At 46.0% G+C, this 16039-nt stretch overlaps 1 protein-coding gene across 2 annotated transcripts in view; it reads left to right on the top strand.

Annotated features, from left to right (window-relative positions):
• The window catches only part of Dguok (deoxyguanosine kinase), a 26405-nt gene that overhangs the window by 5195 nt on the left and 5171 nt on the right, over positions 1 to 16039 (top strand). Inside the window, exons 2-4 of one of the 2 annotated variants that reach the window (XM_021164892.1) lie at positions 4106 to 4218; positions 10233 to 10420; positions 14120 to 14267. In XM_021164892.1, coding sequence (XP_021020551.1) covers positions 4106 to 4218; positions 10233 to 10420; positions 14120 to 14267 — 449 coding nt within the window. The remainder of the gene's footprint in view (positions 1 to 4105; positions 4219 to 10232; positions 10421 to 14119; positions 14268 to 16039) is intronic. The other variant, XM_029478719.1, reaches the window with a different exon arrangement.

The raw sequence follows: 16039 nt of genomic DNA, 5'->3' as shown, positions 1-16039 counted from the left end.
TGGGATTTGAACTTCGGACCTTTGGAAGAGCAGTCGGGTGCTCTTACCCACTGAGCCATCTCACCAGCCCCTTTTTTTCTTTTTTGCAAATAGTTTCCCATGAAAAGAAAGGAAGAAACTAAACAAACTGTATTAAGTTTCTTTCACACTTCTGACTGATTTATTATTCAGGATTAGAACCTTTATGATCCTGGGCTTAGTCTCAAGGTTGCAGAAGGCCCTTGAGGGCACAACTCAGCCTGCTTCATTGCTTTAGCTCTTAGCTCATTGCAGTACCTCTTAGGAGGAGCTCCAAGGGCTTCTCTCGAGTGAATGGACACAGCAGCCGGTGCACTTCCTCACATAAAGACTCAGTGTTCTTGGGCAGAATTTTTTTAATATGCCAGGTTTATATTTACTACCATTAATTGACTTCAGTTGAATCTTTTCCCCTCACATTTTCCATCTTATTGAGGAAAAGAAAATGCTGGGCACTTTAATTCTACCTTTAACCCCAGCACTCAGGAGCAGAGACAGGCAGATTTCTAAGTTCAAAGCCAGCTTGGTCTACAGGAAATAGTTCCAAGACAGCAGGGCTACCCAGAGGAACCACACACACCCAAAAAGGAAAAATAATAGAAAATGCCAGAGGTAATCATATTTTTAAAATCCTGTGAGATGCCAGTATATTACATTTTAGAAAATATGATATCTGGGGCAGTAGGTCTGTTTCTGTCACCACCACATTGCAGTATAGTTAGCTATATCAAGCATACAGTTTATAGAAAAGTTTGTGCAAAGGAAAAGCCATGGCTTGCAAAGGCAAACAACTACAACAGGACGGCATCTAGCTTGTGGAATGACTGTCCTAAACCTGCAGACCCCTTCAGCTTCCACTTTGAAAGATGCAAGCAGGTCTAACAGTCAGCAGAGCGCTGCCTTCATCTCTTTGTTTTATTTATTCACTGTTTGGGACAGTCTCACTGTGAAGCTGGGCTATCTTGCAGCACACTGTGTAGCCCAGCCTGTTGTCCAGCGTTCCATAGTTCTGCTCTCCTCTTGACCTCCCAGTTGTAGAGCTTGTAGGCATAGCCACAATGCCTTGCCTTTTCATAGTACTTGAATTAGTTTTCCAGGAACTGGCAAGATGGCTCGGTGGGTAAAGGTATTTGCTGCCAAACCCAAGGACGTGAATTTGTCCCCAGAGATTAAATGGTGTAAGGAGAGACACTTCTACAAGTTGTCCTTTGTCCTCTGTGCCATGGCACACAGAGTAAATAAATACTATTTTAACTGCTTAAATAAGTTTTTATGCTAAGCATAAGAACTGTCTCTCAGACTTACTGAACCTAACCTCTAGGTATTAGCCTCCTAAGCCATATATTTTAAGCTGGGGTATACTCAGCACAAGCAGGTTTGACAGTTGGTAACTCACCAATGCAGTAGGAATTAGGAGCTAACTAGAGAAGTCACTGACACTTAAGGTGAGATGTCGGATTTGGGAAAGGAAGGATTAAGCCACTGGCCTGGAGCTTTGACGGAAGAGAAGACATTTACTCTCCTCTGTGTGGGAAGCACAGAGGCAGAGCAAGATGAACAAGCACAAAGTTGGGTGGAGGTGGGACAGAAAAGCGTGACTGTGCATAACTGTCCTCCTGTGCTCTGAGAAGTGGGGTGCTGTATGATGAAGGACACAGATTGCTGTGTGGGCTCCTGGCTGGGACGTGGGGCTCCTGAGCTCTCACGCTCTTTCTTGGTTCCATTTGCTTCCCCGCAGAGGGTAGAACTCACTCGAGAAGGAACACTTCTGATAAAGAAGATGGAGCTTTAGAGCTCCTCCGAAGGCCTTTTCTTTCTCTCTTTGAAAGAGAGGGTCTTAGTACATAGCCTTGGCTGGCCCAGAACTCAGTAGACCAGGTAACCTCCAACTCAGAGAGATGCCTGACTCTGCCTTCCCCTCCCAGGTGCTGGGGTCGGAGGCACGAACCACCACGTTCAGACTGGTCTCTTTTTGGAGGGAACTGAAATGAATGTTTTGTTTGTTACTGGGTTTGGTTTTCTGTCCTAGCAAAGCCCCATCCTCGACATAGACAAACAGTTGTCATTATAGTGATGCAGCTGTATCTAGAACATCAGAGAGAATTAGCTAGCCCAGTTGAGAGGTATCAGTGTCAGCAACAGCTTCACACAAGAGGGCCATGTGAGCAAACCCTGCAAGGTTGAGTTAGGAGCTGACTAGGTGTGGAGAGGGTTCAGAGGTCCAGTCCATTATCATCAAGGCAGGAACATGGCAGTGACCAGGCAGGCATGGTGCAGGAGGAGCTGAGAGTTCTATATCTTCATGTAAAGGCTGCTAATGGGAGACTGGCTTCCAGGCAGCTAGGACAAGGGTGTTAAAGCATACACCCACAGTGAAAACACCTACTTCATCAAGGCCACACCTCCTAATAGTGCCACTCCCTGGCGCAAGCACATACAAACCTTCCCAGTGTCTTACTGTGTATCCAAGCTGGCTTCATATTCACTGTCTAGCCACCACTGGCCTCAAATTCATGAACTTCTCCAGCATTCCTGAGTGCTGGGGTTACAGAGGTGTAGCAGTCCTTTCAGGATTTTAAGCTGTGCTTCTCATGCAGTGCAGGTGCAGTGTGGAGAAGGTCCTGAGTGTGGAGGTGCAAACAGGGAAAGGACAGACCAGGAACAGTTAGAAGCACAGGCAAAAGGCCTTGAGGCCTCTGGAGGTCTGACAACAGTGGGTGTTACCATCCTCTGGGTCTAGAGGCTGGGACGTTCCACCTGGTGGATCAGATAGCATTTATTTGGGGAATACACCGACTCTGAGCTGTGCATGGGATGTCCAGAAGGGTCTGCCCGCCAGGAGCTTAGGACAGATGGACCAGATGGAGTTGTAAATGGAAATAGATAATCTTAGCCTTGTGGGACTAGGATGGTTCCACCTCCTTGCTATCACCCCGATTAAGCCACAAATAACTTGCTGTTGTGCTGATTTTCACTTTGGCCCATTTTTACATAGCTCTTGGCACGGTCTTTAAAAGCTGAGGAGGAGTCAGAGGAATGGGTTCAATTCCCAGCACCCCCACGTCGACTCCCAGTCATCCAGAACCCCAGTACCAGGGGATCTGGCACAGGTGGTGCGTGGGTCACATGCACACAGGCAAAGACACTCATACACGGAGTAAAACCAAATAGAAAGCTGAGAAGGAATCTTGTCATTTCCCTGCCGAAAACCATCACTTCTGATGTACCTCTGCCCAGAGAGGTCAAATCTGTGAGTCCCTGTGGCGCTGCACGGCACTGCTGTCCGCCTGGCCACCCCAGTATTCACCACTCTTCTCCCGCACTCAGTACTACATCGCTGCCAGCTGCTTCTGGGGCTGCGGCCATTCTCGTGCTTGCCTCTTCCTGGCCTAGGTCCATGCTGCTCCACGTGTGGGTTATCTTTCCCCCACCCTCAGCCTAACTGACTGCTCAGGGCTTCCTCTGGGGCTTCCTCAGACATTTCTTCAAAGGAGCTTTTCCCAGCCCCCTGGGCTGCATCTGAAGCATCCTGTGTTTTCTATTCTCAGCACGGCATGATTTATCAGTAACTCCCTGTGTGTTTGGTTAGTGCCCTTCCATCACCCAGTCTTCTGAGGATAAAATTCATTCAGTGCTTTATCACTCCCATACACCAGGGCTTGGCAATCCCAAACACAAGTTGGCCCTCCATGGCTGTTGGTTAGGTTTGTTGAATGAGTGAGGCTCAGAATTGGTTTTTCCTGCAACTTGGAATTCCTGCAGTCACAGCCTAAGCTTTATAGCCACCTTTTGCCTACTTTTGAAAGTTCTGTTATATTCTCAACAGTTACTCCATACTCTGGGATTGTTGGCTCATTAAAACTGCAGCCTAGATCCTAAGGTCACGTCTGCTCATTGTGCTTGTTGTGACAACTGGTTAGCTGCCCAAGCCTTCACCAAGTCGACAGTGAGTTGTACAGCTGCTAAGTTTTGAAACTGGAAAAGCTGGCCCTGGCTCCCATGAGATGGGCGGCTGTGGCAGAAGTTAGTGGCTGCCTCCTTCACCTGGATTTGGGAAGCATCCCAACATGTGCCATTTGCATTGCAGCTGTGGGCAAATCCACCTTTGTGAAGTTACTCATGAAAACTCACCCGGAGTGGCAGGTGGCTACAGAACCTATAGCAGCGTGGCAGAATATTCAGGCTGCTGGAGCCCAAAAAGTAAGTTTCAGCTGTGGGGGGTAGTTGGCAGACATGCACGCAGTCTAATTGGAGTAATTTAATTTACTCCGAAGACATGAAGTAGCCCAGCTTGTCTCCTTTTTAAAATAACTTCATTCTAGAAAGCAGGCCACAGAGGATATGACTTGTTTGGATATGTTTAGTTTTGATTTTTGTGGCTTCTGTATGTCTGCACAAGCGCCTGCCTCCTGTCTTTGTGGTTTCCCAAGCATGCCCAACCATCCAGGCTTTGAAAATGAATGTTGTCATTCCTACCCTTAAGTACTTATATTGTTGTTATTGAAGCTGGCTGGCAGGAGCAATAGTCAACGAGGACATCTTAGATGTGGGAAGGGGCCTCACTGAGCATCTGGTCGCCCTTTGAGTCAATGCAGAGACAGCAGCTCAGGTTTTTAAGGCACATGGTCAGTACCAGGACTCTTCCACGCTGGACCAGCCCCACCTGTCTCACTCATACCTCAGCCCCAGCGTCGGGTCTTCCACGCTGGACCAGCCCCACATGCCTCACTCATGCCTCAGCCCCAGCGTCGGGTCTTCCACGCTGGACCAGCCCCACATGTCTCACTCATACCTCAGCCCCAGCGTCGGGTCTGCTGCTCTGCCAAGGCCATAGGCTCGGCTTCAAGCCTGACCACGTAAGTGAGTGGGGAGGGCTCAGTTGGACAAAAAGCTTAGAGTCGCTGAAGGAGTGGCAGTGTGTGCTGCTGGCCTGGTGAACTGCAGCTACTGGGGGCATGTGTTGAGTGGCTCTAGTCCTGTTTTAGCCACTAATTACTGGTCCGTTCTTCCATGTGTTGAACCATATTGGACCCTGTGACTTGGACTCACTGGTTCAGGCTCTTCTGCCTCAAGCCTTAGCCTTTTTGTGTTACGGCAACCCCTGTGTACAGTTGAGACTGAGAGAGCTTTCTCTCTTCACATCAAATTCTTCAGCATCCCTCAAGGTTTCCTCCGGGCCATTTTCCATTTTGAAGCCACTCTGTGTGAGTGATGTGCTGCTCAGTGCATTCTTTTCCACTCAGTTTACCAAGAGACCAGCCAGGCTCTCCGGTGCTCTGTGTGGGAGAGCACCTTAGAGTGGGGTCTGGTGCCAGAGTTGCTGCTCCAGTCCACAGTGATGCAGCCTGTGTGACCGCATGCTATGTGATCAGAGATATGTTTTTCCAGTCATCTGTTCATATGCTTGTATGTATGCAGTTGTATATTTATAAAATTTTCCATTAGAAACAAATTATAATATCTTTTTCTGAGTATGCCAGAGGCAAGCGGTAACATTTTAAAATATGGTCAAAAAAGCTTTGTTACTCCACCGTAAGAGTTACGAAGCTGAGTTCTCCAAACCTTAACCACTGAACCACCTTTCTAGCCCTCTGTTTATTTGTTGTTGGTTTTTTTTTTTTTTTTTTTTTTTTTTTTTTTTTTTTTTTTTTTTTTTTGAGACAGGGTCTTTTGTAGCCTAGGCTATCTTGAGCTTTTGGTCTTCCTGCTTTCACTTCCTAAGCACCAGGATTGTGTCATGGGCCACTACACCCTGGCTTCTTTATATGGGTTCTGGGAATCCACTCAGTCCTCACCCTTAGAAAGCAGACATTTTACCAATTTAGCCATTTCCTCGGCCTGCCTTTTGTTCTTCTTTTCTTTCTTTTTGTTGGGGAGAGGGGTGAGAGAGTATGGTGGGATAGATAAATATGCCACACACACACACACATGCACACACACACACACATGGTGGGGTAGATAAATATGCCACACATACACTATAGGTAAATCTCAAGGGTTAAGGGATCAGAGAACAGCTGTCAGGAGTCAGTTCTCTCCTCCCAACATATAGGTGCTTGGGATAAACTAAGGCTGGCATGCTTGGCAGCAGCTCCTGGAGGCCCTGGTTTTTATGCCTCCTATAAGTAGCTCAAGATTTTAAAAACATCCTTCTATATTTCTTTCTGCTATATGTGAATTTTAAAAGTCGTAAGACTCGAATGTGTGTGTGTACGTGTGTGTGTGTGTGTGGTGTGTGTGTTTGTGTGTACGTATGTGTGTGGTGTGTGTGTACGTGTGTGTGTGGTGTGTGTGTTTGTGTGTATGTGTGTGTGTATGTGTGTGTGTGTGTGTGTGTGTATGTGTGTGTGTACGTGTGTGTGTGTGTGTGGTGTGTGCTTCCCTGTGCACGTGGATGGAGAGGTCACCAGGTGTCTGGTTCTTTGATTCTCCACCTTACTCTCCTAAGACAGAACCTCTCAATGAGCCTGGAGCTAGGCTGGAGGCCATCTCCCGGGTGATCCTCTTGTCTCCTCCTCAAGTGCTGAGGTACTAGCTCACATGCAGCCTTGCCCAACTTTTTACCTGGGGATTGAGGGTCTGAACTCAGGTTCTCGTGTTTGCCCATCAAACAGTTTGACCCACTAATCCATTTCCATCGCCTCTATATTTTTTAATTTATTTTGGCCAGAAGAGATCATTAGATCCTCTAGAACCGAAGTTAGTGATGGTTGTGAGCTGCCATAGGGATGCTAGGAGTAAGACCTGGGTCTACTGGAAGAACAACAAATGCTGTTGACTGCTGAGCCACCTCTCCAGCCACTGTCCTCATTAAACAGTCGGTTGTCTGATTGTCCTGGGGTGCTCTCCGTCATCTCACTCCTAAGTGGATGTGCACTGCATTGTTACTGATGCTCAGCCTCATCTTCTCAAACTCCTATCACTGTGTTGATAACGCACTTGATTGTGTTTGACTAGTATGACTCAACTCTTATATGGAATCCTTTGCTCAGACTTTTAGACAATAGTAGTTGCCTCTACCTGGAATCAATTAGAAGAGTTTTCCAGTTTTCATGAATAACCTCTATCCTCCTGCTTGCTTTGAGCAGAGCTTGAAGGAGGATGCTCACTGTTCTCTTCTACCCTTGGGTCGCACCCTCTAATGTCAGCACTCAGACCTCTGTTACTTCTTCTCTAGAGCCTGGAAGGACGTCCCCTACTAGAGTGCCCACTTGTTATCAACAGTAATGTTCAGTTTTCTCCATAAATCTTCTTAGCACCCCTTTCACCATGAGATAATCATGGCTGATGCTGCTTTTCTTCTTAAAGGCAGGCTCTCACTATGTAGACCAGGCTGGTCTGGAATTCGGTAACCCTGGCTGGCCTCAAACTCACATGGCTCCTTCTGCTTCAGTCTTGCATGCGTAGGATTGAAGGTATGTACCAGCACACCTGGCTATGTCAACTTTTTAGAAGAATATTTTATATATACAGTTTGAGGTGATTCATCTGTGATAAGATGCTGCTGTTTGCAGGACAGAATCGATTTAAGACTTGTAAGGAAAATGGGAATGTCTTAAGTTTAGTTTAGTTATCATTGAGGAGGTAGCCCAGGTTCAAATACATGGGGGACGGGAGAGAATGGAGCTGGGGAGGTAGATGGCTTAGTGGTTTAGCACTGGGCTGCTCTTCCAGAGGACCCTAATTCAATTTCAGGTGCCCATATGGCTCACAACTGTCTACATCTCCAGTTCCAGAGGATCTGGGACCCTCACACAGGCATACATGCAGCAAAATACCAATGCACATAAAAATTAATAAATAAAAAATACATGAGAAAATTCGTTCCCTCTGAATTCTCATCTTGGGGGTCTACTCTTTCTGTTAACTGAAGACGAATATTAACATTTGTGAAATTTTTTTTGTTCTATTCCGTATGTCTTTCCTTGTCATTTCCCTTGTATTTTAATTGGTATTGCTCTACATTTGTAGATTTAAATACTGCTTTATTTCCATTTTAAGTCTTAGTGGTGTCTTCAATACTTAATTGGAATTAAAGGGGGAGAGACTTGTATCTATTCGTTCTTTTTCTTGATACAGTAAGACCATGCCTGTTCTTCCTTCTTTTTTCTTTCTTTCTTTCTTCCTTTATTTTAAAGATGTATTTTTATTATTTTAAATTATGTGTATGTGGGGAGGAGGTATGTGTACAAACACACACACAAACATAGCTACACATATACACACTCAATTTTTAAAATATATTTATATATACTATAAAATATATAAAACTATATATGAAATTATATACATATATGTATATACATACAAGAGAGAGAGACAGAAAGAGAGAGAGAGAGAGAAACTGAAAAGGAACAAAGGTCAGTATCTATGCTGAGAGAACTATTACCCAGAATAGGAAAACAGAAAACAAAAACATAAATATCCACTGGCGAGATGGCTCAGCGGTTAAGAGCACTGACTGCTCTTCCAAAGGTCCTGAGTTCAAATCCCAGCAACCACATGGTGGCTCACAACCACCTGTAATGAGATCTGACGCCCTCTTCTGGAGTGTCTGAAGACAGCTACAGTGTACTTACATATAATATATAAATACATCTTTAAAAAAGATTAATATGTTAAAAAACCCATAAATATCTTAAGTATCTCAGCAAGAGCCAAGATATTGCCTTACTGGTAGAATAAGAACAGGCTGTCAAAAACAAAAGATGACAGGACAACCTTGGGTGTAGACCTTCGCCTCCATCTTGTTGAAGACAGTCTTGTTCACTGCTGCAGTGAGCACCAGGCTAACTGGCCCAGGAGCTTCCAGTGAGTCTCAAGTCTCCCATCTTGCTGTAGGAGCACTGAAGATAATATGCCTGACTGTGCCCAGGTTTATATGGATTCTGGGGATTTGAACTTGGCTCTTTACTTGACCTTGGCTCTTTACATTCAAGTGACGAATACTTAGCCACTGAGCCATCTCCCCAGCCCTTATATTTTATAGCCACTTACTGTCTCTTTGTTGACAAGTTTGGACAGTGTTTGCATTTTCTGTGAAGACTGCTCATCATTTACTTCCAAAGTTAATGATACTCTTTGCTAGAAACTTCTTTCAGTGCTTTACAGCATGAATGGCTGAACATTTGTCACACGCTTGGCCTTATGTGCTGCTCTTAATCATCCTCATTGTGAAGTCCTTAAGCACAGTTACTGCCTCTTCTTCGTCTGTATAGGAGAGGCATTAGAATGAAGAGGTTAGAGGAAGCCCAGTGTGAGCCCTATTCTCTGTTTACTCCCCAGGCAACCTTAAACAGGTAAGTTACTTAGCCTCTCAGTGCATTTGCCCCTCTGTAAAAATGGTTTTAATAGTGCTCACTCAGGAAGCTGTTTGGAAGTTCAAATGACATACAGTTCAAATGACATAAGTCTGAAGTATACTTCCTTTTTCTCCACTCCTTACAGTACCTAGCCCATGGAGTACTTCACCCACATAGGTCTCCAGTCAGCAACAGTTGAAGGAAGGGAGGGAGGGAGGGAGGGAAGGAAGATACAAAGTGCTTTGCTTACATTTTTCTTTTGCATTGACTGAGCCTAGAAAATAAACCTGGGCCCATGAGTGTTCAGTACTTGTTCCCACCCATACATTCAGAGTCAATGAGACTTCAAATTGCATTTCATGATTCCTAGAATAAAGAAGGAACCGGACTTTGTTTGAACAAAGTATGACCCTTCCATAAAACACAGAAGTCTGTTTAATTTATTGGTTATTTAGACTCTCAAATAAACAGTTGTTTTCTTTCGTATCTTCCTTGAAGTTTGAGAATTAACCACAAATGGAATTTGAAAGTCAACATTGTAAGGTAGGATTTGATTCAGAGGAGAATTGTAGGTAACTGCCTACAAACAGACTCTACGAACCCAGGACTCTGTGTGTGTGTGAGTTCTGTGAGTGTGTGAATTCTGCTTTGCTCTTTCCTGTTCCAGTGATGTGGTGTGTCATCTCCCTCTATCAGATTCTTATCATACAAGGATGAACAGTCTTCTTCCTCCTTACATTGTTTAAACTGAGCTGGGGAGTCATCTCCCTCTTCATGTTTTCAGTGGAGGGAGGTATCTATGGTTATTTTTCACATCAAGCATTGAACTTTCTTGAGGAAGGGCAGAGGGTGGGGTATGCTGTGAAATAATTCACCTTCTACAAAATTCTCCTTGTCTGTACTCGCCCATAGGATGGCACTTCCAAACGTCTTGGAAACTTGCTAGAAATGATGTACCAGGAGCCAGCACGATGGTCCTACACATTCCAGACCCTTTCCTTCATGAGCCGTCTGAAGGTGCAGCTGGAGCCCATCCCAGGGAGAGTCCTGCAGGCAGAGAAGTCTGTGCGGGTCTTTGAGAGGTCTGTGTACAGTGACAGGTAAGACACCAGACACTGCCAACCACAGACACTGTGCTCACAGACGTGTGGTTTTTCTTTGCAGAGTCCCTGATGTTGGCTCACTAGTCATTGTAAACTGTCTGTGTGGCTGGCTTGTGAGCGTCCTCTCAGAGCAAAATAGACATGCTTTTTTAGTGCTTTGCTGCTTACTTAAAACAGGGTTTCAGCTGTAGCCCTGGCTGTCCTGGAACTCATTGTCAACCAGGCTGGCCTTGTTCTCATAGGTGATCCTCCCACCTCTGCCTTCTGGGAATTGGGATTTCCATATGTGCCACTATGCCTGTTGTTGTTAATAACTACTTGGGTCAAGCAGGGCACTAGTGGCTCATGTCTTTAACCCTTTGTGAGTTCGAGGCCAACCTGCTCTACAGAATGAGTTCCAGGGCAGCCAAAGCTACACAGAGAAACCCTGTCTCAAAAAACCATTTAAAAAAAAAAAAAAAAAAAGGATCTTAACATTTCCTTATAAAGAAGAGGGCAGTTGGTCATACTTTGTGCCATTACCCCAGCAAAGCGGCTTTCTTTAGTTAAAGGGGGATATTTTCAGGCAGAAAGTATAACCAGGTACAAATTCTAATCTCAAGAACATTTATACTCCTTTAAAAATGTATTCAGTTTTCCCTTTTGTGCCCAGGGCATGAGTTGCTCCCAGTGTCAAAGGGAGAAAGTGTCATTCCTTCCTGTGTTGGGTTAGTGTAGGTTTACTGACTGTCTCCTGCACTCGGCCCCAGTCCCTGCTCCGTGAGAAGGCTACTACAGCAAGGACGACATATGTACTCACAAGTGTGTGTGTGTGTGTGTGTGTGTGTGTGTGTGTGTGATTGCAGGGAAGAAGAAAGGGAAGCTTTCTGATTGAATGAACAAAAACATCAGTGTGGCTTTAGAACAAAGCTCTGGATTGCTGGGTCCTTCAGCCCTGTTCTGCCTGCAATTCCGCAACCCCCTCTCTTTACCCCCACCTTCTGCCCGCCACCAGCAGCTATGGAGAAACAGGGGAAGTGCCTGCCTCAGGAGAGGTAAAGGCCCCTTTTATAGGCTTAGTCATTTTTATTTGTAAGATGTAACTTTCATCTTCAGTTGTCTGTGGAGAAGTTGGCAGCACTTTCCAATTCTTGTCGCCTTCAGTGAGCTTTAGCTAAAACATTCTAGTCTGGGCAAGTTCACTTTTGGAGTTTGAAAATTAGCTTCTTTGTGGCCTCAGAGAAACAGTTCAGATGGCTTAGAGCTATCGGCTACTGAGTGGCAATCACCGTCCTGAGCATCTCACAAGTAGATCTCAGTCATGTCTGCCATGTGTTGAGAGGCAGGTATCTTCCCAAGGCAACATGGCCTGTGGAAGCTGCAACGAGGATCAGACTCTACAGAGTCATTTAACAAAAGCCACTCTCTTAAAAGAGACACAGCTTTGCAGTTTGCACTTCCCTGAGCCAGTCACACAGCAGTTTGGTTTTCATGTTTTTCAGAAGTGGCCAGTTGCTGACCATTGCCTTAGACCTGGAGTTCATTATTGCAGATATAAATGTGTTTTGTATCAAGCTTTAACAGCAGAATTGACCCCTTTAAAGCCATGGTTTATACAGTTCTGACCTCTCAATTGACCAGATCCTCCTTTTCTTGTGGAAGTAAGCAAAGAAGGAAGTTAGTTTGATATTCAGCATTAGCCCTGTTTGATTGGATTGGAAGCTCAGCAGAGGAAGCTAGGTTCCTGCACGCTCCGGAGAGGAGGTTGCTCTCCTGGTCCTACTGAAGTCAGCTCCAGAGCTGACACCCTTGCTTTTCAGCAACAAAGCAGCATGGCTCAGCAGCCGAAGACTCCGCAGCCTCACTCTGAAGTGCAGTATGGAAGGGTGGCTTTAGCCTACGTTTACTTGGGTTTTGCTTGGAGTCTTGCTGTAGTAATGAGGAAATCTCAAAGGCTCAGGTTCCCATGCACATGCCATGTGTCTTGGCCAGCTTCCCTTTATAGAGTCCCTCTCCTTGTAGTGGGTTGCTCCGTGTGTAGGCCCTAGCACGGCCTGTGTAGATGCTGTTTCTCATTACAGGGCTGAGCAGGATGGGAGCTGTAGACTGGGAATTCAGATTTCCAGGGCTGGAAAGACAGTCCAGCAGCTAAGAGCATTTGCTTCTCTTCTAGAGGAGCCAAAGTTCATTCCCCACACCCACATCAAATGGCTCACAGCTGCCTGTAAGTCTAGCCCAGTGAATCCAATGTCTTCTTCTGGCCTCCACAAGCACCAACTTGTACTTACACAAACCCACACAGAAACATACACGCACACATAAATAATAAAAATACAGTTTTTAAACTTTGTATTGATTCTTTGTGAGTTTCACATCGTGCATCTCAGTCCACCTATCTCCCCGTCCCATAGTATCTGCCCTCCACACTTGCAACCTCCCCTCCTGTACTGGTTAGTTTTGTGTCAACTTGACACAGCTGGAGTTATCACAGAGAAAGGACCTTCAGTTGAGGAAATGCCTCCATGAGATCCAACTGTAAGGCATTTTCTCAATTAGTGATCAAGGGGGAAAGGCCCCTTGTGGGTGGGACCATCTCTGGGCTGGTAGTCTTGGGTTCTATAAGAGAGCAGGCTGAGCAAGCCAGGGGAGGCAAGCCAATAAAGAACATTCCTCCATGGCCTCTGCATCAGCTCCTGCTTTCTGACCTGCTTGAGTTCCAGTCCTGACTTCTTTGGTGATGAACAGCAGCATGGAAGTGTAAGCCAAATAAACCCTTTCCTCCCCAACTTGCTTCTTGGTCATGATGTTTGTGCAGGAATAGAAACCCTGACTAAGACACCTCCCAAAAGAAAATAAACTCACAAACAAAAAAATAAATAAATAAAACAAAGCATAGAAAACATCGTGGAAGCTGTACTGTGCCACAGTGTATCCCACAATATACCTCTCTGTTCATACATCTTCATTGTAAGTGTTCATTGCAGTGAGTCTGGTTTGAGGTTTCTGGCTGCTAGCATACCATCAATATTGGCTCCTCACTGGGGTTCCTCCTGGTTATCCTGTTGCTGCCCTGTGTCATGGCGACCCTGCAGCCTTGGATCTGCAGGACTGGCCCTTTCATGCACTCCAACAGATAATGGGGTGGGCCAACTCAAATCCCAGAATCTGGTCATAGGTGGTAGCTGAGCAGGTCAGCCTGCTGGCTCTTCCATATCTGCACTTCCAGGGTGAGCTCTCCAGCCCTGCTCCAGCTAGGCCACCCAATACTGCCATCAGCAGGAGGCAGGGTTAGCTCTCCTGTTATGCCCCCACCCACACCTCCAGAGCCAGCTCCACTGTGCTGCCCAGTTGGGCTCGGGGCTCATTCTCCCAGGTGCTGCAGCTGGCGAGGGCCTGGGACAGCTGAGCAGCTCACACCCATCAGGCCAGCTCCACTGTGTTGGTCAGGCAAGGTGCAGGGCTAACTCTCCTGCTCTGATGACCTTGAGGCCAGCTCTCTCAATGACTGCAGGTGGCAAGGGGGAAGGGGGCAGGTAGAAATAGGGTTGGGGGGGCGATATTTTTTTTTAATCAGGTTATTTTTAATGGCTAATAAGAGCTAGAATGGTTAAGTGGTTTGGATAAGCATGAAACAAGCCAGTTACTGATTTTTCTGCTTTTCTCCCACTCCTGACTTTCTTCCTCCACCCCAACCTCCCACTCAACAATTCCAACCAGGTATATCTTTGCAAAGAATCTATTTGAAAATGGCTCCCTCAGTGACGTCGAGTGGCACATCTACCAGGACTGGCACTCCTTTCTCCTGCAGGAGTTTGCAAACCGGCTCTTGTTACACGGCTTCATCTATCTCCAGGCTTCACCCCAGGTAATTCTGAGCCTAAAATCTTCTATAGGTGATGGTGGCACCTGCCTTCATCCCAGAATGAGGGAGGCAGATCTTGGTGAGTTCGAGGCCAGCCTGGTCTGCAGATTGAGCTCCAGGACATCCAGGGCTACACAGAGAAACCCTGTCTGTCTGTCTGTCTCTCTCTCTCTCTCTCTCAAAAAAAAAAAATTAACACTTAGTGTCTATATTGTTTGGAGTTTTGTTTTGTTTTATCTAAAGAACTTCAGGAAACACAAGAGATGTGTCCTGCAAACTTCTGGTTTCTTGGAAGTTAGTTTCCAGCCCTCAGCCAGCACAGAGAGAGTAGAAATACACCCGTACTCCAGCATTGAGCACCTGCCTCCCATGGGCCTGCTGCAGCTATATCTGTGACAGGTGCTCAAACAGTTGCCTGTGTGTGGAAGTGACCCTGATGGGGAAGAACCCACTGTTGTTTTTACAGCTCCAGGTCTGCAGCACCTGCCACAGGCACTGTTTGCTTCCTATGTCGGGTCATCTGAGGCTTCAGTGGAACCTATGGGGAAGGAAGGAAGGAAGGAAGGAAGGAAGGAAGGAAGGAAGGAAGGAAGGAAGGAAGGATGGTTGGTTTCCTCTCTCATCCTAAATTGTTGCCCACAGTTTGGTCCTTGAGAAGTCCCTCAGGCAGGCAAACTGTAGAAGTGCTCTCTGGCTCTGATTCTGTAACTTGAACTTGGGAGCCAGCTTAGCCCATGGGATGATTTCATGACAGGGGACCTCTGGAGACAGCATTGGCCCTTGGCTCCTACTGACTGGTAGTGACCTTGGCTAGACCCTAGAAAAAGGGTCTTTGTCTATAAAGTAGATCTCCTAAAAGACTTGTAGGGCAGGATTCCCAGTCAAGGCAAAGCATGTTTTGAGAGATGCTGCTGTCAACTTTTGAGAGACACTTTGCAAGTATGGTAGGATGCCAAGTACGCCCATTGTTGGAGAAAACAAGCCAGCTGTCAGCAGACTGGGGCTGAGCTTGTGGACAGAAGGGAGCCTGGGGGCATGCTCATGAGCAAAGTCTGAGAACAAGTGAGAGAGTTCCTCTCATGTCACATTGCATGGGCCCCATAGAGAGGACCAGGAGGAAGGGGCAGCCAGGAGAGGGACTTCTGAGTGCAGCTGGGACTGGATTTGTGTCTTCTTGCCTTTTTCACCTTTTTTAAAGGTTTTTTTGAGACATGGTCTCACAATGTAGCTCTGGCTGTTCTGGAACTCACTCTGTAAACAAGACAAGCCTCAGATGCACAGACTCACAGACTCTGTCTGCCCTCTACCTCCCAGGTGCTAGGGTTAAGTGTGTGCTCCACCATACTTGGCTGTATGTATGTATGTATGTATGTATGTATGCATGTGTGTGTGTGTGTGTATGTAATTTCTTCCTCCTCTTCCTTCTTATTCTCCTTTTTAGATTTATTTATTTATTTTATGTATATACAGTGTATATGTACACTGTAGCCCCAGAAGAGGGCAATCAGATCCCGTTATAGATGGTTGTGAGCCACTGTATGTTTTCTGGGAATTGAACTCAGGACCTCTGAAAGCAGTCGGTGCTCTTAACTTAGAGCCATCTCTCTAACCCCACATTTTTTTCTAATATGACATTTACTCCTCCTTTCTAGCAACTCCTCTTCATCTGTGTGTGTGTGAGTGAGTGTGTGTGAGTGTGTGTGTGAGTGTCTGTGTGTGTGAGTGTGTGTGAGTGTGTGTGTGTGTGTGTGTGTCTGTGTGTGTGTGAGTGTGTG

Source organism: Mus caroli, chromosome 6 (assembly GCF_900094665.2).
Source record: "Mus caroli chromosome 6, CAROLI_EIJ_v1.1, whole genome shotgun sequence".
Lineage (NCBI taxonomy): Eukaryota > Metazoa > Chordata > Mammalia > Rodentia > Muridae > Mus > Mus caroli.
This window is presented reverse-complemented; position numbering and strand designations above follow the sequence as displayed.